This window comes from Taeniopygia guttata, chromosome Z, assembly GCF_048771995.1.
Source record: "Taeniopygia guttata chromosome Z, bTaeGut7.mat, whole genome shotgun sequence".
Classification (NCBI taxonomy): Eukaryota; Metazoa; Chordata; class Aves; order Passeriformes; family Estrildidae; genus Taeniopygia; species Taeniopygia guttata.
The window spans coordinates 75603568-75631004 of record NC_133063.1 but is presented as its reverse complement, the minus strand read 5'-3'; the positions used below and the strand labels follow the sequence as shown (position 1 = coordinate 75631004).

The following is a 27437-nucleotide window of genomic DNA, read 5'->3' as shown; positions in this document are numbered from 1 at the left end:
GGACAACAACAAATGAGATACGCTGTGAACAGTCAAGGACGAGTAATAGAAGCTGAGAACCTCGCTAGACTCCAAAATAACAAACTGCATTCTACTTTCATTTACATGACGCAGCGCAGCAAAACCTAAGGGGGATTCAAGGAATGAAGTTAAGGATGTGATTGAAATTGTTTTATTCCTCCACTTTCTTTCTTTAAATGAACATTAGCTAATGTCACAAAAATACAAGAAGACTGCTCAGGAGTGAATAAAATAGATGAATATTCAAATTGTCACTGAAATTAACAAGACTGTTCATTTGTTTAGATTTACTCAGTGTGTGTTTGCAAGTCCTGATGTGACTTTAGCAAGATCAAGGAAGGGATCATCCCCTCACTGGTGAGGCTGCATCTTGAATCCTGTATTCAGTTTTGGGCCCCTTCTTCACTACAAAACAGACATGGGGCTGGAGTATGTATCCCGAGAAGGGAGAGCAAAGCTGCTGGAGGGTCTGGAGGACAAAATACACAAGTAGCACTTGATGGAGCTGCAGTTGCTTAGCCTGGAGACAATGAGCCTGAGGAGAGAATGAACTTTCTAGAACTCCTCTGAAAGACTTGCAAGACTCCTGGCATCCATTTTCATAAGAATCATTGCACCTTTTTACCTTAGTCTCTCAAGGATTTCTTTGAGGTGGGGATGCAAGTGTAGAACATTGATGAATGGTGTGGTGAGAAACCACTGCTCTTATTCTCTGTTGATATATACATATATAGTATTAAGTTTTTACACACACACACACACACACACACACACACACACACACACACACACACACACACATACATACAGCCACACATTTGTATGTATTTGCAGTCTAAAGCAGATAAAATGTATCATTTTGGTAGGTTTAAAATATGCTGTCTGAGGAACAGATAAATGGAGAATGGGTGAGGCAGCAGAGCATTGAAACTGGAAATGACAGTAAATCAGGATAGCATGTTTTTTTGCATTTGTATCTTTTGGAGAGCTGTGAGGTTTATTATTGGAAATTGTAAACATACGTAAAAGTGTCTGGAATTGATGACACATGGTGATGAAAAGTATTCTGATAGGAAATTCATTGTTCATTGAGGGATGCCTACCATTAGGAGAAGTGTAAATGAAGTACACCTGCTTACTAGTAAAATCTATTGAATTCAGTGGACCACATAGAGCTGAAAGAGCATCTGAATCCTAAATGGCAAGTCAGAATATACAGGCTGCAGATTCACCAATCCCCTTCTAGCATCTGGCAAAATATGTCCACCCATCTTAATTCTGTTTTGTTCCCCTCTATGACTTCATAAAAATTACTTCTGGATTCCTCACTATGCTGTGGTTACTGGCTGACTTCCATACGTTGAGCAATCATGCTTTATAGCTTTCTCATATGTGAAGGTTGCTGTTTCTGATTCATATGATTTTTGTTTAGATTTCTGAAATGTGTCTGTCAAACTCCTAAGGCCAGACTTCTGAAAATATGTATGTATTATATTCCTTAAACTTTGCAATGTTGGCTCAAATGCGACCTCAGTAGAATAATTTTTTATTGATTGTTGCACTATCTGTGTACTTTGGTTTCTCTGTACTCCAATACTACTTTTGCTTACATGCTTTTTTCTATTTATTTTTTTCTATTTTTTTCAGGGACAAACTTTCTTCTCACTGTGTTTAACTGCTTTCAACCTTCATGCCTTATCTGTTTTTTTTTCCTGGTTAAATAATTTAGCTAGCCTCTTGATTTCAACTTGCTATCCATAAACTTGGAGTAAAACCACTTTTGAATCAGTGAGAGCATAATCATGGGTTCATTAAGGATGAGGACAGCTAAGACCCAGTGACTATATGAGTACTTATCACTGATTTAAAAATCTATTTTTCACTAGGAGTTATTCACCAAAGTAATGTTAAGCCATTCCAGATTCTCACTAATTTTCTAGTGATACTGGGAATAAAGAAGATTTGGCTAGTTTATGGCTCTCAGAATGAAAGTGTGAGGATAGTGTAGTCTTGTACCATTCTGATACTCTTGTAATGAAGCTATGGAATAACAAGTATTCTATGACCAAGATATGGTGGTCACCTTATGCATAAATTCCTGAATTTGATAATGGTCAACTTATAGTGGTAACTAATGGTAACTAATAGTGGTCTATTGGGTTTGCATGGCCAGATTTTGTGTAGTGGGGGCTACAGGGATTGCTCTTGTGAGAAGCTCCTGGAAGGTTCCTTTATGTTTGGCAGAGCCAAAGCCAGCCAGCTCCAAGATGGAAGTGCTACTGGCCAAGATCAGGCCAATTAGAAATGGTGGTAACCTCTCTATGATAACAGATTTAAGGAAAGTAGAAGTCATTGTGCAGATATAATTGCAGCCAAAGAAGAGCCAAGTGAGAACTTGTGAGAGCAACAACCCTGCAGACACCAAGATCAGTGCAGGAGGTACAGGAGGTGCTCCAGCAGTGCTGGAGCTGAGATTCCCTCTGAGATTCCCCTGCAGCCCATGGTGCAGCCCATGGTGAAGCAGCTGCAGCCCATGGAGGATCACAGGATGCAGAGATCCACCTAAAGCCTGTGGAGGAGACCCACACTGGAGCAGGGGGATGCCTGAGAGGAGCTGGGACCCCGTGGGAGGCCTGTGCTGGAGCAGGCTCCTGGCAGGGACCCGCAGACCTGGGGAGAGAGGAGCCCACACCAGATCAGGTTTCCTGGGAGGATTTGTGATGGATCCCATGGAGGACCCAGGCTGGAGCAGCCTGTCCTTGGGGCAGTGCACCCCATGGAAGAGTGACCCACTCTTGCAGCAGCAGCTTGTGGAGGACTTAGCCATGGGATGGACTCACACTGGAGAAGTCCATGGAGAGCTGTCTCCTGTGGGAGGGACCCCACACTGGAGCAGGGGAAGGAGTCTCCTTCCTGAGCAGTGGGAGGAACAACATGAGGTGGTTTGACCATAACCCCCATTCCCTGTCTCCATGCACTGCTGGGGGGAAGGAGGTAGAGCTGGGAAGGAGGGAGGGATGGGAGTAAGGCTTTTTTAAGGTGTTTAATGGTGTCTTAATTTATGTCTCATTATCCTGCTCTGATTTTTTTAGTAATAAATAATAATCTCTAATTCAAGCCTGTTTCCCTCATGACAGTATTTCATGAGTAGTCTCTCTCTATCCCCGTCTTAACACATGAATCCTTTGTTGTATTTTCTCTCCCCTGTCCAGCTGCAGATGAGAGTGAGAGAAGAGACTTTGGTGAGTATCTGGCATACAGACAGGGTCAATCCACAACAGTGTTTTTGGTGCCACTACTTGGATTCAAATCAAGGGTGCTGCCACCACAAGAACCTGATGCAGAGTTAAGATGGTCACATAATTGCTTTATACTTGACTGATTGCTAATGGGGTGATTTCCTGCCAGGCCAGGAATTGAGAACACTGATTTCTGTGAAGTTACTCCCTAATATGTCCCTTGCACATGTGATCAGACTGTCCTGGCTGTGGCTGGGGAAATCCAAAACAAGTTCTCTGAACTTAGTCATTACACAGCTGTAAAAAGAGTACAGAATTTGACTTTATTTCTCTGACTAACAGGAACGTTTCCTCTAGGGGCACCACCATCGTGAGGAAATAAACCCCTAAATACTTTCTTGTAGGTCTTTCAACAAGATGTTTCCACTTTTGATGAATTTCCTTATGTGTCCCTAGAGATCACAAAAAAAACCCCCAAACAACAAACCAAAAAAAGATAACCTTTTATACTGTAATACTGTGCATATCCAAGGCCCCTTTTTGCATTTATCTTCTGTTGTTATTACTATGTTCCTCTGAGGTGACCAGTAGTGAGTTATAAACTGCTTTATATTGTTTTCTAAGTCACGCAGCCCTTGATCTTTCAGATCTTTTCTGTTGGTAAGGGGGTTTATATGTTTCTATCTAAAGTGCTCATTTTCCATTTGACATGTGGTTAGAAATTAACAAGCCAATAAAACCTCAAAACAGGCACACATTTGGCTCAGGCTGCTTGGCATTTGTTCATCCTATGTAGCTAACCAAAGAAAGCCAATCCAGACACAGTATTCTGCCATTAGGTCCTGGCAGCCAGAGTGGCATTGCAAAGAAATTTAGACATATTCCTTGTTGCATGTGTAAGATCAGCTGTAAGCTTATTTTAACTTCTTGGCTCTGGTTCAGGCCATTGTAATCAATATCTGGTTTGGATCAAGATTGGCTATGATTTTTTTATATTGTCTGCATAAGAAAAGATCTCAAATATAGAGAAATTCATACTGATGATACATTTAAAAGGCACTGCGGTTTAATTTATAGCCAGTAATCAGCTTTTTCAGTTCATTGCCTTTTTTGAAATATTTGAAAACAAGACCTATTTAAGAGTCAGTCAGACCTGGGTCACAAAATTTAAACTTCAAATAGAAATTTAAAACAGCTGTGTTTAAAATATTGAAGACAATTAAATGTATCCAAATGAGCTGGGAAACAGTATTCTTTTTTGTGGCATAAGACATATCTGCCTTGTGTTAGAAAACAGGACAGAAAGGCAGCAATTCCTTTCAGTTCTGTGTGGAATCACCAACAGTACAGCTATGATTGATGTATGAAATACAGCTCCTGTTAGGTCAGATGTAATGCTGCACTAACACATCTACACTCTATTTCAGCTATATACTGAGCAGAAATGTTGAGTTGTGTTCCATGTAAGTCAGGGATCTGTGATCTATGCATCAGGTGTCACAGCTTGATGCAGGTATGACTGAAGACATCTGAACACAGGAACTGGCGCCTTTCAGGAAGCCTAAAATTGTATCAGTTATTTCAGCACACATAAAAAGTGCAGCCATTTTTAGCATTGCAGGAGTTGATGACACAAACATTCAGGTTGTTAAACACCTCTAAGAACATAAATTTCTCTTATTTTCCAGCAGCTGAGTAACTATTCCCTGGTAAATCTTGTTTAAGCAGTACTGTATAGCACTTGTAGAAAATTGCCTTCACCTTTATAACTCTGTAGTTCTTTAAGCCAGTGTCTTTGCACATTCATATGCATATAATTACATCCATCTGCTATAATGAGATCAAAGAATGTTTATCCTAACTGTTAATCCAAAATAAAGTCAATAGTTGCACCAGGTTGTCACTTAAAAGCTAGAGAGTGTTCTTTGATTTTGCTCCTCTCAGCCAAAGATTATATTTGGAATTAATTAAATTTTTTGATTTTTAAAATTGTAGCTGTAATTGCATTTCAACCCTTCAGCTTGAATACAAATGCTGCATTTGGGGATTTTTGTTGTTTAAAAATCAACATTGCTTCACAACTGACAAACAGTAAACAACTTTCTTTTCCAAATTTAGCATGAATCAGCAGATGTTTCTGAGTAATGATTACTCAACCAAGTAGTCTCAGTTAAGTTAGCTAAAAAGACACTCAAAATGAATGAAGTTAGGTAATAGAAGATTTCCACTGTGACACTGGTATGTATTATAGCAAAACAGCTTGTAGTGATTCAGTCCCATTTTAAGTCAAGAGGATTTTGACCAAATAAATAAGAAATAAGTCAGTATAGAAGGACTCAAGAAGGCAATCCAGCTCCATTCCTTTTAGTAGCATCCCAAGCTAGGAAGACAATGCTCTGTTCAGATGAGTCCTGACAGCTGGAAGCACACCACATTAAGCTTGGTGGTGGTCCATCCTCTCTGCCCTTGCATGCATAGTCCTTACTCAAGAACAAAGTTCTAAACTTGCCAGAATCAGCTTTGGTGCGTTTATGGACTCAGCAGGAGTTCTTATGTTTGTTGGCTTGCCTAATGCAAGGTTATTAGAAGATATGTGAAATTTCAGATATGCACATCAGAATTGTAAAACATGGATATTCATACACGTTTTAAGTCATGTTGTAACTTGTGGAATTTTTACAGATTGTATTCATCCTTTTCAATTCTTAGTACTGATTTTATCAATTAGATCTTACAACATCTTTAAGAAAAGGAAGATGCAGCTCAGTAGTTTTGAAGAAATTATTAAATCAAGCTAAACCCTGGACAATGTGCGCTCATTTCGGAAATGAAAAGGTAAGGCAGAAATCGTGTTCTTCTGGAGAGGTCAAATGAGGACATGAGCTCCAGGACTTGGCGCGCCATCTCTTGGTGACACCTGGAAGGGCCAGGCAGGGTGTTCATCTGCTGGCCGAAAGGATTGCTGTGCTGCGTCCCGTCACTGGGTTGTCACTGCCATGGTAAAGATTGTCAAAAATACACTTATCGACAGGACTAAATGAGTTTTCAGCGTGTCAAAAGTTACTGACGAAAATTTTTGACAATTTTACGGCTATCGGAAAATAGTCATCACACGAACGTCAGCACCGTGATTTAGACATTCACGGTAAATCACTTCATCTTCACAGTGGCATGTTCCCGTGGCAGGGATCTTCCACGTTATCTCCCAAATACTGACGAGACACGGAAATGTTTGATGCAGTGTCCGTGTTTTAGGAGTCTCTCAGCCCGTTACGGGTAGAAATAGCAGCTGGTGCAACAAGCGTGTTAAAGAATCGCGCTTGTTATTTCCTGCCTGCTGCATGCCCTGCATCTTCACCTGCCGTCCCTGTGCACGTGGGGCATCCCCTTGCTGTCTGGCGCTCTTGGCTGGCGGTGTGCGGGCGCGGGGAGCGCGGCCGGGCCCCGACCTGTTGCTTTAAGGGCGGGCGGGGCGGGGCCGTGGCGCGGGGCCGGGGCCGCCCCCGGCACTCACCGCCGCGTCCCTCACTCCGTGTCAGGCAGCGGCGCGGCGCGCATGCGCGGCGGGCGCTGCGCTGGCCGGCGGGGTTGGGGCGAGCGCCGGGGCTGCCGCGGGCGGCGAGCGGGAGCGCGGGGATCGGGAGCGCGGGGATCGGGAGCGCGGCGAGCGGGAGCGCGGCGAGCGGGAGCGCGGGAGCCGAAGTCGGCAGCAGCCGCAGCCGGCTGGAGCAGCAAAACAGAGGATGCCTGCCGCCCGCTCGCCGCTTCTCTGCGCGCCCGCCATCTCCTCCACGTCCTCATGAATTAGGGCTGCGCGGTGGGGGTGGGGGACGGCAGCGAGCTCCCCGGCGAAACCGGCGCCCCAGGCATGGCCGGCTCGGTGAGTGAGTAGCGCGGGTCTCCTCCAGCCTTCCGCCCTGCGCTGCCCGGTGCCGCCGCGAAGGGGCTGGCGTGACCGGGAATTTCTCTTCGCATGCGGCTTTCCCTGCCTCCCGCTGCTCGCGGCGGCGGCGCAGCGCGCACGCACTTGGGGAGAGCCGCGGTCCTGCCGCCGCGGCGGGGGCGCCGGGGCCGGGACGGAGCGTCCCTGACAGCGGGCCCCGCGACGCCTCCCCGCGCTCTCCCGGTGACACCGAGAGCTGTCCTACGCCCTCGCCTGTGGGGCCGTGTTTCTGTTGTTGCAGCGGTGCCTCGCTGGCTTTGGCAACTCTCCCCCCACCAAATCCTTTCTGCCGTATTTATGGTACGGCTGTGTCCGTGTGTCCCCGTACTGTCCGCGATGGGTCCGGTTCCCCCCGGTCGCCAGCCCCGTCTCCGTTTGTTGGGGCGCTCACCGGCCGCTCCCCTGCTTTTCCCCCGCAGTGTGCCGTCCAGGTGAAGCTGGAGCTGGGGCACCGAGCCCAGGTCAGGAAGAAACCCACCGTGGAGGGCTTCACCCACGACTGGATGGTGTTTGTCCGAGGGCCTGAGCACAGCAACATTCAGCACTTTGTGGAGAAAGTCATTTTTCACCTGCACGAGAGCTTCCCCAGGCCGAAAAGAGGTAGTGGGGTCATCCCCTGGGATGAGCGCTTGGAGGCGGCCCGGAGCGGGCACAGGCGGTGGGTCTGTGCCGGTCTCGGCCGAGAACAAAAGCAGTCGCCAGTGCGGTGGTGGGCTGCCGGGGCTCTCTCCCGCCGTTTGTAGGGCAGTCCGGGGTCAGGAGGGGCTTCTCTCTGCCCCTTCACGCACTTGCTGCCGCGGAGACGTCCGCTCCCGGTTGCCTGTGGTCGCAGAGCTTGGTCCGGCCGTGGCTCTGGGTCCCGACCCCTTCTGGTCTCTCGGTGGTGGGTGGCACGGAGTTAGCTTCTGTCCCAGCGTAGGTCCTCACTGGCGAATTTTGCCCACGTGTTACTTCCTTCTGGCTGGTGTTGTTTTCTCCCAGTGTCCTGTATAAGTGGAAATAGTACATGTGTTACTGTTCCTATTTTGGTACTTGTGTTTGGATTCCTTTGACACCCTGCTTGTTCATCTCCTGGGTTTTGTCTTTTTGTGAGTACATAAAAAAGTCTCAAAAGTTGCATTTGTGGTGCATACGTGGTGCATTTGTATCCAATACAATCTGGCTGAGAGACATGTAAGAAGCCTTTTGTTTTCAGATCTGTTTCCAGAGCCTTTGCTTGTCTTGATTATTGTAGTGGGATTGGTTGAGGTAACAGTACAAATAAAAGAAGTGAGCAGGTTTATTTATCTATACAGACAAAATACTTAGGCATTATCTTTCATTTAATCTGTAATCTTTATTGGCATCTAGTACTTCTCCAGTTCCTTAGAACAACATAATCATAAATTGTATCTGCTTGAAGCTAGTGGGGGATAAATTGAATGTTCATGGAGCAAAAGAGAGGAAAATTTTGAGTGTTGAGATAAAAAAGCTTTGCTTTGTGGTAGGATAAAAACATATAGTTTGATTTAATGTTTCACAGTTGGAAAATACCAAGCTGTGACTTTTTTTATATCAGTGACTTTGTTTTCTCTAGAATGCTTATCTTAAGCATCAGATTGTAAGAATTACATTATTTCAGCTCCCGGAATTTATCCCCTGAAATACAGGCTATTAATTCCCTTCTGTTTTTCTACTGTCAGTGAATTTTTTGGATTTGTTTAAATCTGTGCAATACTACGCAAACAGTTTTCAGTGAATTGTATGAAATAGTGCAGTGTTATTTTTGAATTAAATTGCTCAGCGTGTCCTGTGAGTCTTCCTCTTGCTTTCTTCTCTTTCTTGTGCAAAAAACATGACTTTAAGTCAATCTAAATAGTTTGGCAGAAAAACTCCCGAGAACATATCTAAGAAGCCTAAATAGCTGAGGTAGTATTATTCATATTTAATGAATTAGATGATGTATCATCAAATCAGTAATAGAAAGTGTGGTTAATACTTGAAGCCTGGTCTGCACAGAGGTTGTTGGTGGTCCTCTCTGCTTTTATTATCTCTGCTATATTTGTTTACTTGCTGAAACATGAATCTGCTTCCCAAATTTGGTTGCTAGGTGTGATATGGAGCTTGCTAATAAGAATATGGTTCAGGACTTTTGCAAGTAAGGGATACATAATTTGCTACTTGCTTTGTGTCTCCAGCTGCTGACTTCAGTTACACAGGCATTTAAATAATTGTTTTAAAGTGTTTATTTTGGGGTTTTTTTTGTATGCATCATTTTCATGATGTGGCAACTGCTGGGAAGGATGCCCTCTTGTATAGCCTGGGAAGGGACTTGTGCAGTGCTTGTACCTGACTTGGATTGTAGGAGAGCTCTGCAGCCACTCTCATTCAGCATATTATAACCTGGATGGCAGGCACTCCATTCACTCCGGGCTTTGCTTAGCCTCCCGAAACAACAGATACTGAAGAAATTTCAGGTCCTTGAAATTACACTGGGGGAATGATCCATGTGTGAATTACCTAGAATGTTTTCTGCTATTGTAAAGTGTTCAAAAGGATGGTGGGAATGTGTGCCTTGTAAGTGGGAGCAGTTTGTCTTTCTACTTTAGAAGTACTGTTAAAAATTTTGACAGAAGTATTCTAAGGTGTTTTTTTTTGGTTTCTGTAAATCAGTGCATTGGTTTGATACCTCAAGTGTTGCATATTAAATAGGAACGATATCTGTGTTTGAAGTGTTAGTCAAACTATCTGTTTTCACTTTGTCTGCAGTTACATACTTCATTATTTTAGCCTAGGATAACTTACCGCTTTGAGATACTTGGTAATTTCACAAACTCTTCCTGAGCCATGGGTTTAGCATGCTGAAATTAGATGAATAAGATTAATCAAAAGCAAGTACTAGTATACTGGCTAGCCATAATAATGCCTAGTTCTCTGATAAGTGTTGTTTTTATCTCTGCATTTGTGATAAGAGTGGCTGCTCTGAAATGTATGCATGTTAGGGAGAATTTTAGTTCATTGGGTCTATCTGTAAAGCTCAGTTTGAAACTAATGAATCAACAAGCTAAGATAGGCGTTGTTAACTCATAAAGTATTTCTGGTACGAGATCACTTTTTATTAGGGACACAGTAATTCCAGCTACCAGAGGAGGCAAGGGAGATAAATTATTGCCAGGTCATTTGCTTTGCAAATTTATGAGAATACCTGGATAAACTGTCAGTTTGGCAGCTACAACTATGGCTTTGCTTATCTGTTTATGCTAGAAATTTTGGAAATACTAGATGTTGGCAGTGAGTTTGCAAAGGTGTATCCAAGTGTTTGTTCTGCTAATTGTTGCTACAGAGCAAGCAGGGTCCTGTATCCCAAAGTTGCATTAGTTTTAAGGTGGCAACATTACAGGGGTGGTGTTCAGTCACTTGGGTGCAGAGCAGGTTGTTTTGTGTGTGTTGGCAGGATGGAGGGATGATGGTGACTAACAGAGGATGAAGTGTAGATAAGCTTTTGTGACCTAATAAAATAGTATTCTTCATCTTTCAGTCTGTCTCACCTTAAAATCTTGAGCTTGAGATGGTGGTTTAATTGCTTTCTGTATCCCTTATGATAACTGGGTGCCTAAGTTTATCCTTGCACAGTGGAGCATACAGGAGTGTGCAGTGATTTGTCCTTTTTACTTCATCCAGTTCAATGGCCTGCTCTGCTGATTTCCATAACTAGTTTCATGGGGTCTGGCAACAGGACTGTTATCGCATTATAGAGAGTAGAGTCATACCCAGACTCAATTTCGGGTAGTATTTGCAAGACAAAAGCTCGCTAGGATCGTTGTGCAATCACAAATGCTGCTATTTGCAAATCTTGTCTGCTGATGTAAATTGGTTGAGAGAAGATATGGAGAAATTTTAAGATTTTACCTTTGTTTCAAATCATGTGCTACTTATGTTTCATCATTCATGTGAAAAAACATTGTCCTGTGTGTAGAGTGAAGTATTTTAAAGCATGTCTGTGAAACAAGGTGTGTCATCAGATTGTGGTTAGTTTTGATCCACTGCTATACTGCCTCTGAAAGAGGAGCTGTTGTTCTTGCATCGTAATATGTCTCATTAATTGCATGAATGCTAGGCAATGTAGAAATATTTTCATCTCCTTGCCCAGCAAATTCTGATGCTCTTCAACAGTTGCCTGACTTACTCTTTCTCTTACAGAATTTCAATTGGATAAGGAAACATATCTTTTATATTTTGATGTCTCATAAGCACACCTCAAAAATGGCATTGGAACTAGTGTGTTCTGAATGGTTAAATTTCTGCTAATCAGTGGTACTTTTTGACAAACTAAATATTTCATATTAAATAAAAAGGGCGGACAGTATTTCTGTGTTAATAGCTTAGTCGATGTGAAAATGTTGGTTTGGTTACTGGAATGTAACTTTAAAAATGGGAGAGGTTGCTTTTCTCTGTGGAGCTGAGAGCAACACTGTTTAGTGCATCTCTTAGCTCAGTAAGTTTTACAATTATATGGCAAAGTGGTGGAAGTAAAGCTGCTTGGTATTCTAGTACAGGAAGGGCTAGCTGCAGTTGTCTTCTAGAAAGTTTATATTTCCAGCATTGGTTGTTTTCATTAAGGTAGTCAGTGCAGGATGAGATTTTAGTGAATCATAACAGTTTGAAATGTATTTAGTTACTGTACAAGATGCCTTTTACTATTCTTGTTAAATTATTTTTCCTTTTCATGACTTTTAACTGCAAAATAACACATCTTTTAGTGCTCCATTTAAAGTCAATGAGTCTTAAGTCTATTAATTTTACTGAACTGAGTGATTTGAGCGTAGGGGTCCATAAGCAGATCCTTCACGGATGATTGAAGTTTTCCTTTCAGACCAGCTAGTGAAGGCAGACCATCAAGGTTATTAAGCAGGCAATCAGTTTTATGATGTGTATTTTATTCAAATATTTAGCTACACTTGTAAGAACTTAGATCAGTTTTAGGTCAGTTTTCTTTGCTTTTTTTCCCTCTTAAATTTGCCTGGGCCTAACCATCTAAGTATGATAGGCACACAGGAATTTCTTTTTCATCAATCTAACAGATACAGGTTTGATACTGCATCTTTTAGGGCGCTTGTGGCTCTTAGCTGCAAAATGGTCACATGGAATGACTGATATCTAGTGAAGAACTTCATTTGTTTAACAGGAAACTCTTCAGACTTAATTTTGCTACTACTGAGTCTGAAGGTGAATGGCTTTGAGAATACATGTGTGGTTTTAGGTGCACTTTCTAATTCAGCCAGTAGCAATTCAAAAGGGCATTTCGCAGACTTAAAAGAAAGTGTAAAGTGTTTCAATATAGGAAAGCTATCATGTGTTATACTTGCATGTGTGACATCAGTAAATAATTTGTGGCTTCAATTTTAAGATACTATGTGTACAGAAAACCCAGTTTCTAATAAATAATTTTGCCTCATTGGTATGACTCAAAAAATAATCACATTCAAAGCCAATATTTAGGCTTTTTTTAGATGTAAACAGTGTGGAAAAAAAATGGTAAGTAATAGGGGTGCTGCATCCTCCAGTATCAAAAACTTTTCTAGTCTATTTGCACAGTTTTTTAGGTGGCTTGGTTGTGTGAATTATGTGTTCAATGTGTTCTTATTTTAATTTAATGGGAGGGATGCTACTCCTACCTACATTTCTTCTCCCTGTAAGCATGTTTCTGCAAGAGTAAATACTGATTTCTGCCTGAAACTGCCAATCAATTCTGACTCTCTTAAGCTGTAAAAGATGAACCTTGGTTATTTCACATTAAGTTAAATATGTATAGTGTTTAGTTGCTGAAACAGGTTTTTTAGTCTTAAGAAACTCTAGTTACTTCTTACAAAAGCTACAATATTAATATTTGATTGTAACTCTTCTAGGTTTTAGATGACAGGAAGTGTAGTTTCAGGGCTGTTGTACAAAAGATTTTTGGATAGCTGTAGAATACTACTTGCTTGAAGTAGAGAAAAACAGATTATTCTGTGTAAGATCAAATCTGTCACTTTTTTAATAAGATGAGGGAGAAACCTCAGTATTAAAAATGGAGTTAGTTAAATTTATTTAAGAAAATGAAAACAGGTGTGTTGTTCAATAATTATTATGACTCTTCTGTACAGTTTTTATTCTTAGAAAAATAAATGTGTCAGAAATGTCTAAACCATGTATTATTTACAGTTACAGTTTAGGCAATATGAACTGCAGGCATATTGTCTGTTAAGATTTAGTAAGTTGTAAAATGTTGGACATAAATTTGTTAATAAATTTTTTGTGGTACGAAGGCTATTCTTGTAACAATGTTGTAAAGTATGGTTAGGATTCGGTTTTTGTGTGTTGGGTTTGATATTGGGGTTTTTTATAGCTTTTCATTCAGGAAAGCTGAAATGTTGAAGAGGATTAATCTGTCCTTTGTTCTGGTAGAATCTGTAAAAAAGACAACTTGATACATTTTGGTGGCAACCTGAATGTAAAGCTTGTTGATGATGCTTGCAATAACTGGGGAAAACACAGTAAATTTATACATGTTTAATCCAGAATTAAATCTATAGGCTGCTGAAGCTTGACTACATGAATTTTTATGAGATTTTTGTGACGAACACCTGCAATTTTAAACCAACAGAATTTAGTTCGTAGGCAGCATCCTTTTTCTTCCTGTCCTGGCAGTGATTGACAGACATATATAAAGACAAAGGAACAGTCAAATTCTAAAGTTGTATACATATGCATGAAAATTATGATTTCTCATCTTCTCTTAAAACACTTAGCTTGTAATTCAATATGTTGTTTGCTTTTATATGATTTTTGCCTTTTTGATGTGCCTTTTAGTATATAAAGGGCTGGAAGAACAGTCTGCAGTATGAAATATTTGTATGCTTACTTAAATATCTGTGCAAGAATTGATTTTAAAATTAAATCTATTTATGTATGTCATCAGAGCTCTTATCAGTATCTTTGGCTTAACTCTCTCCCGTGCTTGCCAGGTATAGGCTGTATCATTAATCCTGTGCCAAACTCCTGCACTGACTCTGGCTCTCTAGAGGAGTACAGGTTTGTTTCTTTGAGGTCCCTGCATGTGCTCAGTGGGTCTGTATGAGTTTGATTTTAAACTTTGTCAGAGGCCTTGACAGCTATAATGTCGTCTAAAAGATAGATCAAATGTAATTGTTTTAAAATGCAATTCAGACATATTCTGAGCAGTTGATGCTTACAAATTGCAATTGAATGACTGCAGTTACTTGTCCATAATTCTTTGTAAAAACCCGCATGACTATACACGGCAGGATGTATGTATTTTTCATAGAAGAGTTGGTTATAAAGGTAAATACTGGTATAGGTGTTTCTATTTTCAAATGTTTATGATAACAAAGTTAATTGTTACATGTAACAAAGCAAAAAGAGTAGAACTGAATGAGCAGTTGAGATGAATTGATTTTGCTGATGATTCTTATGATATATTATGGTTTGCAGTAAATTTAAATTTACTATTTGCAACTGTTTTTCTAAAGCTGGTACAGAAGGATTCCACCCAGTTCAGTGAGACATAAATTGTTCTGGTCTTTCTAGATAGAAGTAATGTGAACATAACATACATCTTGGAATAGGTGTTGACAGACAAGATCTAGGCTTATAGGGGAAATTGGGAGCTATGTATACTTAGTATACTTTCTTATATTTGTATACTTAGAGGAAGTCCATATTTTACCTTTCGTAAGCAAACTTTAAAGGGCAAGTTATCCAAGAAGGAAAAATGTGGAGATTCAGTGTAAACAGAACTACTTGATGTTGGGGGGCTAGAAGCTAACAATCATGTTGTTTTCCATCACCTGTGTGGAAAAATGGCAGGTCCAAAAATGTTTGCTGTTTCTTGAAGCAGCCTTTCTTGTAATGAATTTTGGTTGATTGGTATTAAATGGGTAAGTGGGGTTTTAATTCCTCTTGTTATCCTCTGCCAGGCTCTATAATAACAAAAAATATACACATTTCGTTTTGAATAATGTAAATTTCAAGTGAGTATTTTATTGAAGAACTTGGTAGAAATAATTTGCACAATGGGAGTTTGTGTCATCACAGCACTGGCACCATGTTTTACTGAAAAGGAGTGGGTGGATTAAAACTGAAATCTTATGTGCTTTCTGAACATGGAGATGCACAAATCTGGCTTAATATTTCAGGGCAGGTATTTGTAGTTAGGATGATGCCAGATGATTTTTTTTTTTTGCTTGCTGGGTATTTGTGTTTCATTAGTTTTCTTCTTGCCCAGTCTTATTACAGCACACTCTAAATCTGGATACTCTTGGTGTCCTAAAATGACTTAGTATGGCTACAAAGAAGAGCAAACGATGTGAAAGAGTAAAGTATATTGAAATTGTACAGTCTTTGACTTGTTTCTGTGGAAAGGTCTTAATGAGTATTGCTTTGAAATAGCTCTAACAAAGTGTTTCTTTAAATACTGTTAAGCATATAAAGTTGAAAAGCTTTCACATTTAAAAGAGTTGTGCACCCTTGAAATATTTTTTTGAGGTGTTGTTGTGTTTTGTCTCTGCGGTGTAAGCTTTTGCTAGGGGAAAGAAATGAACACTAATAAGCAGAATAGTAGGATTAGTTCTTTTTAGCTAGATCCAATGCCTTTGCACTCAATTTCCAGTTGCTGCCTTTCACTGGAGGAGTGCGTAGTAAGTGGAGGTGCTATGGAGAGTCTGTGTCTTGTGCACAGTGTGTGCTTGTTTGCTGCATCTGTGTCTCACAGGGCTTGGGGGTTTTGTTTTGCTGAGCACTGGCCCAGCAGGCACTACATTCCAGGGCCTGGCTCCTGTGTAGCACAGGCAGCAGGCAAGGGAGTGACCCAGTGGACAGGCCAACAAGGAGACGGAGGTGGATATCCACTGCCAGTGAATAATTCTGCATAGGATCAACACTGGAGTTTTTACGAAATGGGGAGGAAGGCTGTGGAATTGTTTTGTTGTGTTTGAAGACTGCACGTGGAAAGTATTTATGTAGATTGTTCCCCAAATTTAGTAGCTGACAAGGGGATGGAAATGCGGTTGAATTAGGTTTGGGCAAGGTCAGGTAACTATACAAAGAAGTTCTCAACAGGTACATTTCATATATCTAAATGACAATAAGCTGGGCATTGGCATGAGGATAGCAAGGAATAAAAAGATAATTACAAGAAACATACTTAAAAAGTATATCTATTTTTTGAGAGTGAAAAAACCTCTAAAAGGTGTTTTGTAAATGTATTGCTTTGTTTAGTCTTTCTTTTAGAGTTTGCCAAAGTAATCTTTGCTGTACAGAAATTAGAAGATACAGTTCTTGTAAATTTCTCTGTAATATTGAAGGTTCCTTCTATATTTTGTTGTTGCTACTACTAGGTTATGTCTCTTAGAGCTGTAAAGGTCTGCTCCTGTCTGTGATAAAATTCCTGCACTGTTAATTTGAGTGCCAAAATGATTCAGTCTTATTTCCTTGCCTGGCTGTCAGTAATGTGTCTGAAGTGTTTTTAAGTGTGTGTCTTCTGTGAGTATTTTAAATTATTCCATTTGTACCTAGTAAATATTCTAAAACAAAAGGTCCCAACTTAAATTTGGTGAGGCTTTTTTTTGGCCCTTTTCATTTGTGCTGTGTTTTAGCCTATTTCTGCAGAATATTGCTGTGATGTCTTTTCAGCAAAAAGTATTCTATCTATAACCTATAGTCTACTCATTATTCATTACAGTCAGGTTAATAGAAATAGCAATATAGCCATACAATTGCATTATCCTTACTATTTGAAGAGTAGAGATATTTCAAGAAGACTTCTCAGGCTGTTATTTTGGGTTTTTTTTTTTTTTTTGGAGATTGGTCTGAATATAAGACTCTTTTGCTTGAGTAAAAGGCAACCAGAACACATAAATGTGTTCCCTATCTTGTAGTCTTAAACTCCTCTCTGCATGAGTAGGGAGAGGTAATAACACTCCAACCAGTCTCTGTAATTACCTAGTATCCTTTCTGGTAAGGATATTGGCTTTTATCATTCTCTGTGTAAATTCTTCCCTAGGTAATTCTTTTAATAAAAGGTATTACAGCTGACTTAAAAGTGCTGTACAGTATTTTTGAACAAATTATGTGAAGCAGCTCCAACCAAGCTCTTTAAGTGCCTTTGGCAGTCTTGTGCAAATACACCAAGACCAGCCCTTGAACCTAAATCAAATAAGGCAGCCAGCATCAATAAAATACTTATTTCCTTCTGCGGGCATTGCTGTCCCATCCTAGCACTGGGCTTCTAGTGTGTATTGCCTGGAAACTAAATAGAAATAAATTTGTTTCTTTGAAGCAGATCTACATTCGGTTACTTCCTTGAATTTGTGATATAATAGAGGGAAAATCAAACAATCATGGCAGACCTTGCAGGTGTTGAAACAGAAGTTCTGTTGTATTAGATTACTGATCTTGGACTGCAGGGATATTTCCTTACATTTTTGTCTTAATGCCTGAACTTAAATTTACATTATGTGAAATACTAATAAACTATTTAAAGATTGACATTTTAAGCATACAATCAAAAGTAGCTATAGTGTTCCAATATGGAATATTTAAATTGTTGCTTGGGCTTATTTGTTTGTTTTTGTGGATTTTTTGGTTTTTTTTTTGGTTTTTTTTTTTTTTTTCAGTTTCTATTCAGGAGTAGTTTAAATCTGGGAAGTTGTCAATATGTGTATTCTACACAGTGAAAAATTTTATATTTTGGTTTAAGTTCCTTTCTTTGTAGTCTGTCCCTAGATCTAGACAACAGTATTTTCTTGATTAAAATCTAAATTAACCTCTGTTTTTTTAAAATCAGTTTAATAAGCATTTGATATCTATATTATTTTAAGCACAGACCTTGCACACAATATGTAAATGTGTTTATCTATATTGTAATTTTATAGACTTTGCGATTTTGGAACCTAATACAGTGATTAGATGAATTTACTTGTCTTGAAACTTCAATCGCTTAATCTAAACTCAGCAAATTTCTGGAACATACTTTTACTGAACAGTTTTATTCAGAAATAAAGGAAACTGACATTTGTATCTTTGGATGAGAAACACCAAAGGAAAATAACGATTAAGATTGGCATGCAAGATAAGGCACTGAAGATAAGGCTTCTTCTTCCTGCTCTCTGGAGAGAGTTTTCTTTCATTCATTTTTTATGCATTTTATGCATTTTTATGCAGCCTGTTGTACTGTACATTACTACTACATAGCTGGTGTCTAACCCACTTCCGTAATCACTTTCACAAAACCACTTGGGGGCCCATTGGAGGCCCAATGACCGAATTGCAGATTAGGGATATATTGTGTGCAAGATGCCTCCAGCAATGACCAGGTATGGGATTGAAAGGGTTTTTGCCATTTTAGTTGCCAAAGCTAAGAAGAGCAGACTTCATAAATATTAGGGGAAATTCTAAATGATCATGAGAAGCATGTTTTTTCAAAAGTGCCACAAAAGAATGGGAGGTGGGCACCAATCAGGAAAGGCCAAGTATTCAGGATTATTCCCTCTTTTGGCATTCACTTTTTTGACCAAACCATTTGTTAGAGATCACCAGGTTGGTACTTATTCTTAAGAGGATGGATTTAGAATGAAATTGTTATTGTCTGTTGGTTTTGGCTGGTTTTTTTTTTGTTTGTTTTTGTGTGTGTGTTTTTTTTTTTTAATGATTTGATGGTTTTGGATGTTGCTAATTTTCTGCAGCACCTCTAGAATGTGCATTCATTCTGTAAGGAGAAAAAATGTGACATGGGTGCATGTGCCTCATATATACAAATTATGCATGTACTCATTTATACAGCCTTAGAATAAAGTGTCCATAATTCTGATTTAATATTGATTTTGTGTATTTGCATTCATACTGTGTGCCTGTGCACAGTAGGAGTTACTGAAAAAAATTTTTTAGCCTTCTACCAAAAAACAGCAGACACTTAAATAGCAGGGAATTTAAGGATGTTTTGTATTTTTTGTGTGTCTACACCAATGTGAATTATATTACTCAAATAATATCTTCTTTGGCCAGTATGAAAGTTTCCCTCATGTAAGGAAAAATAGTAATCAAGCATCAATTTGTTCAGTTGAATCTCTTTGAAATTCTGTGTTAAGAGGCAAAAATGCTGCTGGAGTTATTTGAAGGTATTATAGTGTTGTCTCCTAGCCTTTCTCAGAGATTATTCATTGTTATCAGAAACCATGTTGCTACAGAAACAACCAGCTTCCCAGCTTAAATGATGGGAAGACCTTTCCATACAAAATATAATAATAATAATAATAATAATGTAAAATACACCTATATAATATCTCAGGTTCTTGTCATTGCTGAATCTCTATATATTTGTAAATTCTTACTGACAGTATCAGTACCTTGAAGTACTTTTGCCTTTTGCAGACTTAGGCAGTTTCTGTGTTTCCCTTTACACAGTATGATTATTTGTCACCCCTTTCTTTGCTTCCACACAAGAAGGGGTGAGAGCTGAATGCTCAAGCAGGAAAATGTGCTTCCCAGCTTACAGAAAGTGCTGAGGAATCAGGTGTAGTGTGCCTTATGCCCTCTTTCTCAAGGTGCATGTACCTTTGCCTTCTTTGAAGCAGTGTTGATTTAAACCATTGCTGTATCTTATCTGTGTTTGTTCTAAGTCACTTTCAAATATAATCATCCCAATGCTAAAGTTTTGGTGTGTTCATGTTTGAGCATGTGGGAATTGATATGCCTTATTTTCCTTCTGTGCCTTCTGGAAATTAGATTTTTAGTGCTGCCTTAAGATGGCTTTGAAGCCCTACAGGCAAGCTGGAATATCAAAGGGCTGCAGGAATTCAGCTGTAATTGTTTTATGGCTTGCCAGAAATCAGCCCTATTTGTATAGGTAGCATAGAAAATGGCTGTGATTTAACAATTTGGTGCGATTTATATCCACCATAAAAATAATAAAAAACGTTAAAGGGGTATTTTGGAAGCAGGAACTAAGCTGTAAATGTGAATTGCTGCTCCATTTTCTCAAAGGAACAAAAAGGAAACAGGGTTTAGAAAGCTTTTTATTGAAGAAAACTTAAAAAGGACCTTGTCTACTTTGAGGATATTTAATGTTGTAGTTGCACTGTGAAATTGCACATTTTTTTTTATCATTTAGTGCATTTAGATCATGCTATCCAAAATGTGCATATTAATATGAACTTATTTACTAGTAAGTCAGAAGGAGAATTCATGCAAACTTATGCAGCAGTATGAGTAGGTAGTCCAAGTGACCTCACTTCTGGAAAATTTGGATTAGTTATTTTTCTTTTGTTCTTTTCAGTCTTTTTGATGCCCTTACTGTCTTCTGGAAGTCTTGCTCCAAATTACTTTCAGTCACAAATGGTTGTGATTGAAAAGTTATGTGTGCCAAGCAGAAACTGTAGTTTGGTACATTCTTGGTTTCTTGGGGAAGCTCTCTTGGAAGTGTTGGTACTCTTATTTGGAAATCAGGGGTTAGGAAGCACTGGATGCCTCCTTGGCTGTACTGGATACATGAAACATGCGAATATATATGTGAGGTTATCCCAGAGCCCAGTGTAGGGGGGTGATGTAATGAAGAAGTGTTCTCTGGGTTGCCATTTGGTGGCTTGTGGTAAGAGCAAGTGCTGGAAGATCATTTCTCAGAAAAAATGTAGCACTTAAAGAGATGTGACTTGGCATTAGGAGAACCTAATCCCATGATCCGGTCAGCTGTTGCTGTGTCTCTGGGAGTGTCTGAAGAGATGTGGAACTGCAGGTCACTTGCAAAGTAACAAAACTAGTTGGTAGCAGTGAAAATTCCAGTACTTAACAAGGGTGCAGAGACATCGAGGCAATAGTGCTGCAAGCATTTTTGAGCATTTAGCTGGGGATAGTCTATACTCTGTAAATGCAGCAGACCATGAAATGAAAAAATGATCTAACTTAAAAATGAAAATTTGAGACCCAGAAAAGTCAATACCCAGTACAGCTTGCTGAGCATGGCTGAGGCTAACAATTCTGTACCAGTACTCATCTTTTTGCTGGTCTGTGTAGGCCTGCAGATATCCAAGCTGTTTTTCGTAGATTAAGCACACCTGATTTCTTTCTCTGGTCTCATTCTGGTTCTAGAAAGATGCTGATTTCTTTTGGAACTTTAATATTGTTCAAGAAGCAATGAAACTTGTGTTTGTTATTGGCCTTTACTTGATACATGAGCAAGGTTTGACACTTGTAGTACTGGCCTGCCCTATCAAATCCCAGTATTCCTGTTAGCTCTTACTCTGAAAATCTTTGAAAGAGATTTTTATCTCAAGAATTAATGCCATTCATCTTGCTACCAGTGGCATTCCTGTCACTCAGTCACTAAAAAGACTGATTTCTTTATTTTGCCTTTGTCTTGTGATATCTGAACATTTTAATAAGCTGAGGGATATGTCTTAAATTTGTTCCTTCTAGATCTCTTGATTTAAAGCTCTTTATTCTGAATGGCTTTTGGCCTCTCTGTTTATACCCTTTGTTGGTTTCCAGCTTTATTGTTCATCTGTTAAAGATGGAAGAAACACTTGAAGATTTGTGGGTGTGATTGTCATATGGACTGTGGGTCTTTTTCAGTAACTAAATCTTGCTTTTAAGACATAGCTATTTCTTAGTTTTTGGTATTTGAATGTTTTCTCCTGATTTGAGTTGTCTTGCTAGTCATTTGGCCTGACAAGTATTGCCCCTCTTATAAAGCAGTGCTCAAAGTTCAAGTTTTGAGCTTCTCAGTGAGGTAACAATGTTGTTGCTGGGATGCGATTTTTTAAAAGTAACTGGTGAGGATTTCGATTCTGTGAACTTTGTATTACATTGAATATATATTCCATTTGCTTTTTTGAAAAGCTTTGTGAGAAATGGAAACCATACAGTTGATCCAAGAAGGAAGACAAATTCCTTGGGCAAATACTACTATGCAATGAGGTGTGAGAAATTGCACAACTTAATATTTAGCCTGAATTGAATTGCCATTCAAATGATGTTGTTAGAGGATTTATCACTTCAGGTAACTTGGGTGCAACTTGACAGTGCAGTTGATAGTTTAAGCATTGTGTAGCTTAAGTTGTTTCTCATGTAATTTACATTCTACATTGCTAGAAAGTCATTCATTTGTGGAGCAGTAGCAGGGTGGAGACTTTGGATGTATCTCAATTAGCTTTCAAACTTGTGGCACATGTAACTCAACTGGCATGTGATGGGGGACTCTCCAGCCATCTGCTGTAACATCCTGGCTATGATTTCACTTTCAACAAGTTCCTAGTATTAAATAAGTTTGAGCTCTAACTTGTGTTGTTGTGAAACAGAATTAAGTTAAAAGTTGATGTGGTTGTGATTTGTGGGCATCTCTGACCTATGAGCTGACCCACAGGAGGAGGAGGTGCAGTTGCTGTGAATCTTCTACTTTATATGCTTGTGTGGTCTCATTTGGTTGTAGTTTTCCCTTCGATGATTGTTGTGCAAAGGAAGTATACGCAGTCTGTGGTGGGTGAAGTGCCTTTGTGAGTTTTTCATTTCATACTATCCCCATTCTCAGCTTCTAAACTAACAATCATGTGGCATTTCTGAATATCTCTGTGCACTAGCTGAGGCACCCAGAGGAGTTTATTTTCCATTTGCTGATATGTGTGTCCTGCACTTGTGTATGCATTGTAGTTCTCGGGTAAGAATCTCAAGTGCATCCACTCTTTCTGTGAGCACTAATAGTGCCTGAGAGACTTTAAAAGGTAATGGGTCCTTATGAGAGGTCTTGTTTATACCACTTCTTTGTACTTGCTGCTATGTCATTATTTCCTGTGTAAAGTTTATAGCAAAACACCTGAACATGATCCCTTTTAAACATCTATAAAATCTCTAGCTGTAGAAAGTGATTTGCAGCTTGTGAACTCATCTACCATGCTGAACTCCATTATGACTAACCTTATTGTGCCTTAGTTAAGGATGAAAATAAGCTGTTTTAGAGTTGCACAACGTGCCACTTAAATACTGTGTTCTCATCTTCCTCTTTCTCAAGGATTGCTCTCCTGCTTTTTAGACAGCTGATTTCATTCTCAGAGCTCTTGTGAGTACAATTGAATTAATGCATACAGCAAACAACTTAGTAGAGTGCATATGCGACTTGGTAGGTGTGGGTGCAGCCTGCTGTCAAAATGGATGGCTCGTCTTCAGTGAAAGCTTGTCACATAAGATGATTTACTGTGTTAAAAAAAAAGACATCCTTCAATTCCTTGAATGCCTAAGTATTGCTTTGATGTTGCTGCTGATGTATTGTGGTCTTGGCTCTGACACTTTTGTACAGAAGCTTTAACTTACTGTAGAACTGTACTTTTAGTGAATTTCACTTACTTCTAAAACCTGCAGACTTTGCAACAGTTTTGGAAATTACAAGAGACTGCATTATTAATTTTTAAGAACCAAAGGAAATTGCAAGGATTAGGCAAAAGTTTCCACTGTAGCTGACAAATGGTTATCTGCCAACTAGGAACCACTCAGATCTGCAATAAGAGAAGGATAATAGAAAGATTTTCTCTTCACTTAAAAAGACAATAATGTAACATTTTAAAAGCTTTTTTTAGTTTTTCCAATGATACATTTTGTTTTTCTTCAAGTGGCCTGTGATACTCTGTTTACTCAGAGGAGTAAGATAAGGAGGACTGAAAAGGGAGCTGTTTTAGTATTTTTAGAGGTTGTACATTTCTGAAGAGCAGTGAATTCCCTCTTCATTTGAATGCCTGCAGGGTTATCAATATGAAAGTCATGTGGTACTCCATGAGATTTCACTGCCCAACTAAGAAAGGGGTTTAAAAACTTCTAGTGTGGTCATGCCAAAGCTGGTCTTACAACTTCAGGTATCTGTGGTATCCTTGCAACTCATGTTTGTGCTTTCTACCTTCTGTGTACATCCTTGAATGTTTTACTCTTGTTTATTTTGGTTTGTTACTGTGTGACACCATTTAAATTGTCTAATTGGTTTCTCAACTGGTAATCTTAAATCCCCAAATAAATTAGTCAGACTACTTCTCAGGTTTGATATTTGCAGGGGAAGAGGGAAATGACCTCATAATTTCTTTCCTTCTATAGTATTTGACCAAAATGAACAGGAATTTTTTTTCTGTTGTCTCCAGATCTGATGGCAGAGATGAAGGTTATTGCAGTGACACTTAAAGATATGCTGCTTACTTCAGTGTGCTCTTTTAAGGGCCTCTACTTGGGACACTGCCACAGTGATAGCAGTGTTCATCAGCTGGATGGTATACTAGTGATGAAGAGTGAGCTGCAGCCTATCAGTGATGTGGGAGATGAGCTCTGCCTGCCCAGTGCTCAGAATTCTCGCTACTACAGGCTCATAACTCAGTAGGCTTTTATAGTGTTGTGGTTTAAGATGGACATGTAGCTAAAATGTGACAGCATTATTGATTTGGTATGTCTGTGATAGATTTAACTGGACACAAAGTGTTACCTTTCTCTAAGGATAAACAAAAGAGGTCAGCACCGACTCAGACTACTTCTTATGGTTTTGACAGCTGTATACCAAAGGCATGACTTTAACACTCTACAGAGGCGCTGATCCATACTGAAGCTGAACCACCTGTTCATGTTCCCAAAGAAATTGATAACTTGGCAACAGTCCTAACTTCATAAAAACGGTGCAAAGTTTTATTTCTCATAGTATTTTTATTTGTAAATCATCACTTCCTGATTCATGCCATCAGCCTGAGTTTGGTAGAAATTTGAAGTTGAGTGGTTCTCTGTGGATATGAGGTCTTTCTTCTACAGCAGAAGAGTATCTTCTGGATCCAAGAAAGTAAAATAAATTTTTGATTATGGATGAGTTGGGCTTAAAGGTGCAGCGCTTCCAGTGGTACTTCTGACACTTGATAGGCCGTGTCAGACTTCTAAAGCACCTTTCCACAGCATCTAGCCGAGGAACAGCATTGTTAGCACCATGGAGTGTTTTTTGCCTTCCTGACAATGGTTGGATATGGTTGGACTATAATACTCCAAACACGGTTTCTTAATGCAAGCTTAAAGACTTGTGCCAGTTGCTTGGCAAAAATGAAATACTTTTGCCGAATTGTAGAGCAGCAACTGGTTAGTACATCTGTCTAGAGTCCTCTCCCATATTTCTGCTGGCTTCAGCATGCATGATTTTATGCTCATGTAAAACAATTAAAAAAAAACCCCAAAAGTTGTGGCCTTCATTAGTTGTTGTGATCTTTTAGATGACAGATTTTATTGCCTCACTAACAACAGAAGAAAGCCCTTGACTTGCATTGTGCTGAGAGTAGGCACAAGTACCAGGACTGTCTTCTGTCCAATAAGGACAACTCTTGTCTTCACTGAGTATCTGGAAAGGTAGAATAGTCTGCTGTCTTCTTACTTTGCTTGCTGCCAGGCCATCAGTGTTTAAAAGACAGGCTGTGACATCAGGATAGATTTTAGCAATGGAGATTTCTGGTGTCATCAAGGTAGGGTTAATAAATATGTTTCATTTAAACAAGGTGAATGAATGGGGCGAGATGCAAAAAATTTCTGACAATTTTTTCAAAAGGTCTATTTCAACTGGTTTTATTAAGGGACCAATTGAAGTCAATAGTGTTGTGCTGCATGCTATGGCTCTCAAGTTGCAGCAAATTGAAGTTTCAAGCTTTTGTCATACAAGTCCTTAAAATTTACCTGCTCATAAGGCATTTTATTAAAAATCTTTAAGCTGTTTCTGACCTTCTTTAATGGAATTGTAATTATTCCGTTTCAGCATAACATGTAGTTGGAAACAAAATGCTTGGATTTTTCAGAAGCTAATACATGGAGTGTCAGTGCAACTGAAAGCCCTTACAAAGCTTTTGAATGGGTTGGCTTGAGAAGGTAGGGCCTTGAAATCAATGGGAGTGCAAACAAAAAAAAAAAGGTAAAGGGGGTCTTGTTATCCAAAACATGGATAGTCCACAGTTGTTAGCTCAAGTTTGTATTCCACTTTTCAAATTGTAAATGCTTTTTGCAGGCATTTCCTGGCTTGTAGAATTGCCTTAGGTAAGATGAGAGAAATGGTGGGTGTTTTTTATGAAAGCATATGTAGTAAGTGCTTGGGCTTTATCTTCTTCATTCTGCAAAGGGAAGATGTACTGTGGGCATTTGTCCAGAATCAAATTTCAGGGGAAGTGTCTGAGACAAGTGGTGAGCGCAGACTCACCAGGAGCTTTGGAGTGAGTATTTTGCCTAATTCAGCGTTAAGCAAAGTAGTCTTATCCACAAGTCATTAAATAATTGAGTATCCTCTGACTTACATGACTGCAGAGGCCGTTCTGTATTAGCATTCTTGTGAGACACAGAAACCGCTGTGGCTGTCTACAAACATTGATGAACTTGGTTCTCCTGTAGCATTACAGTTTCGTGGAGAGAGGGAAATTCCTGCACATTGTTAGAAATTTGAAAGCTCAAAGAGTATGAGATTGTCAAGGATAATGAATGAAAAATTAGAGTGGAGATTTCTTTGATTGGATCCAACAGGTTGTTACTTACCCCGTATTTTACTAGCTGTAAAACACCTAATATAACAATGAGATAAGTTGTTCCTAGAACCTAGGGGAGAAAAATATTCCACAAAAAAATTAGAAGGTGCAAATTCTCACTTCTTAATCAGGTCTGAGATAAGTATCATGAGGAAATCCTGCAAAAAAAAAATTGAATAAGATTTTGTTAGTCATTTAATACATTGTAATTCAAGCAGATTTTTCTTTCACTTGCTTTGTTCTAGGTAGGTGTTGTAATTTCAGGTTTTTATTGTTTATTTTTATTGCTATGGGATTTTTTTTGGGTGTTTTTTCCCCCTTTTTTCCTCATCCTGAAAAGCTTTGTAATTATTACGCTATACTGGGGGGTTTCCATCGTCTTAAGAAAAGGTCAAAACTGTTAACATCTCTGTATGATGCCAGTGACAACACTGTCTCCTAGATGAAATTGGCAAGCAAGTTCTTCATGCTGTGTGTGTAACTAATCCTGCCTTCTGATACTTAAGTTTTTATAAAAGGAGGGTCTGAACTGCCTTTACTATGGTTATGAGCAGTTGTGGACAGCAGTTTGAGTTCAATGAGAACTGTGCTTTAACACCTGGATGTTGTTTTGAAAAAATAGCATCCCCCTCCTCCCCACTGGCACCCTCAGATATCTTAAAAGTCAAATACATGGGCTTGTATTTTTATATGTTTTGAAAAATT

At 39.4% G+C, this 27437-nt stretch overlaps 1 protein-coding gene across 3 annotated transcripts in view; it reads left to right on the top strand.

Annotated features, from left to right (window-relative positions):
• Positions 1 to 6802: 6802 nt before the first annotated feature.
• Positions 6803 to 27437, top strand: part of MLLT3 (MLLT3 super elongation complex subunit) — a 120130-nt gene continuing 99495 nt past the window's right edge. For 2 of the 3 annotated variants that reach the window (XM_072922780.1, XM_030257497.4), the window contains exons 1-2: positions 6803 to 7140; positions 7623 to 7803. In XM_072922780.1, the coding sequence (XP_072778881.1) occupies positions 7129 to 7140; positions 7623 to 7803 (193 nt within the window). In that variant the 5' untranslated portion in view covers positions 6803 to 7128. Of the gene's footprint in view, positions 7141 to 7622; positions 7862 to 27437 lie in introns of those variants that run through there. The other variant, XM_072922781.1, reaches the window with a different exon arrangement.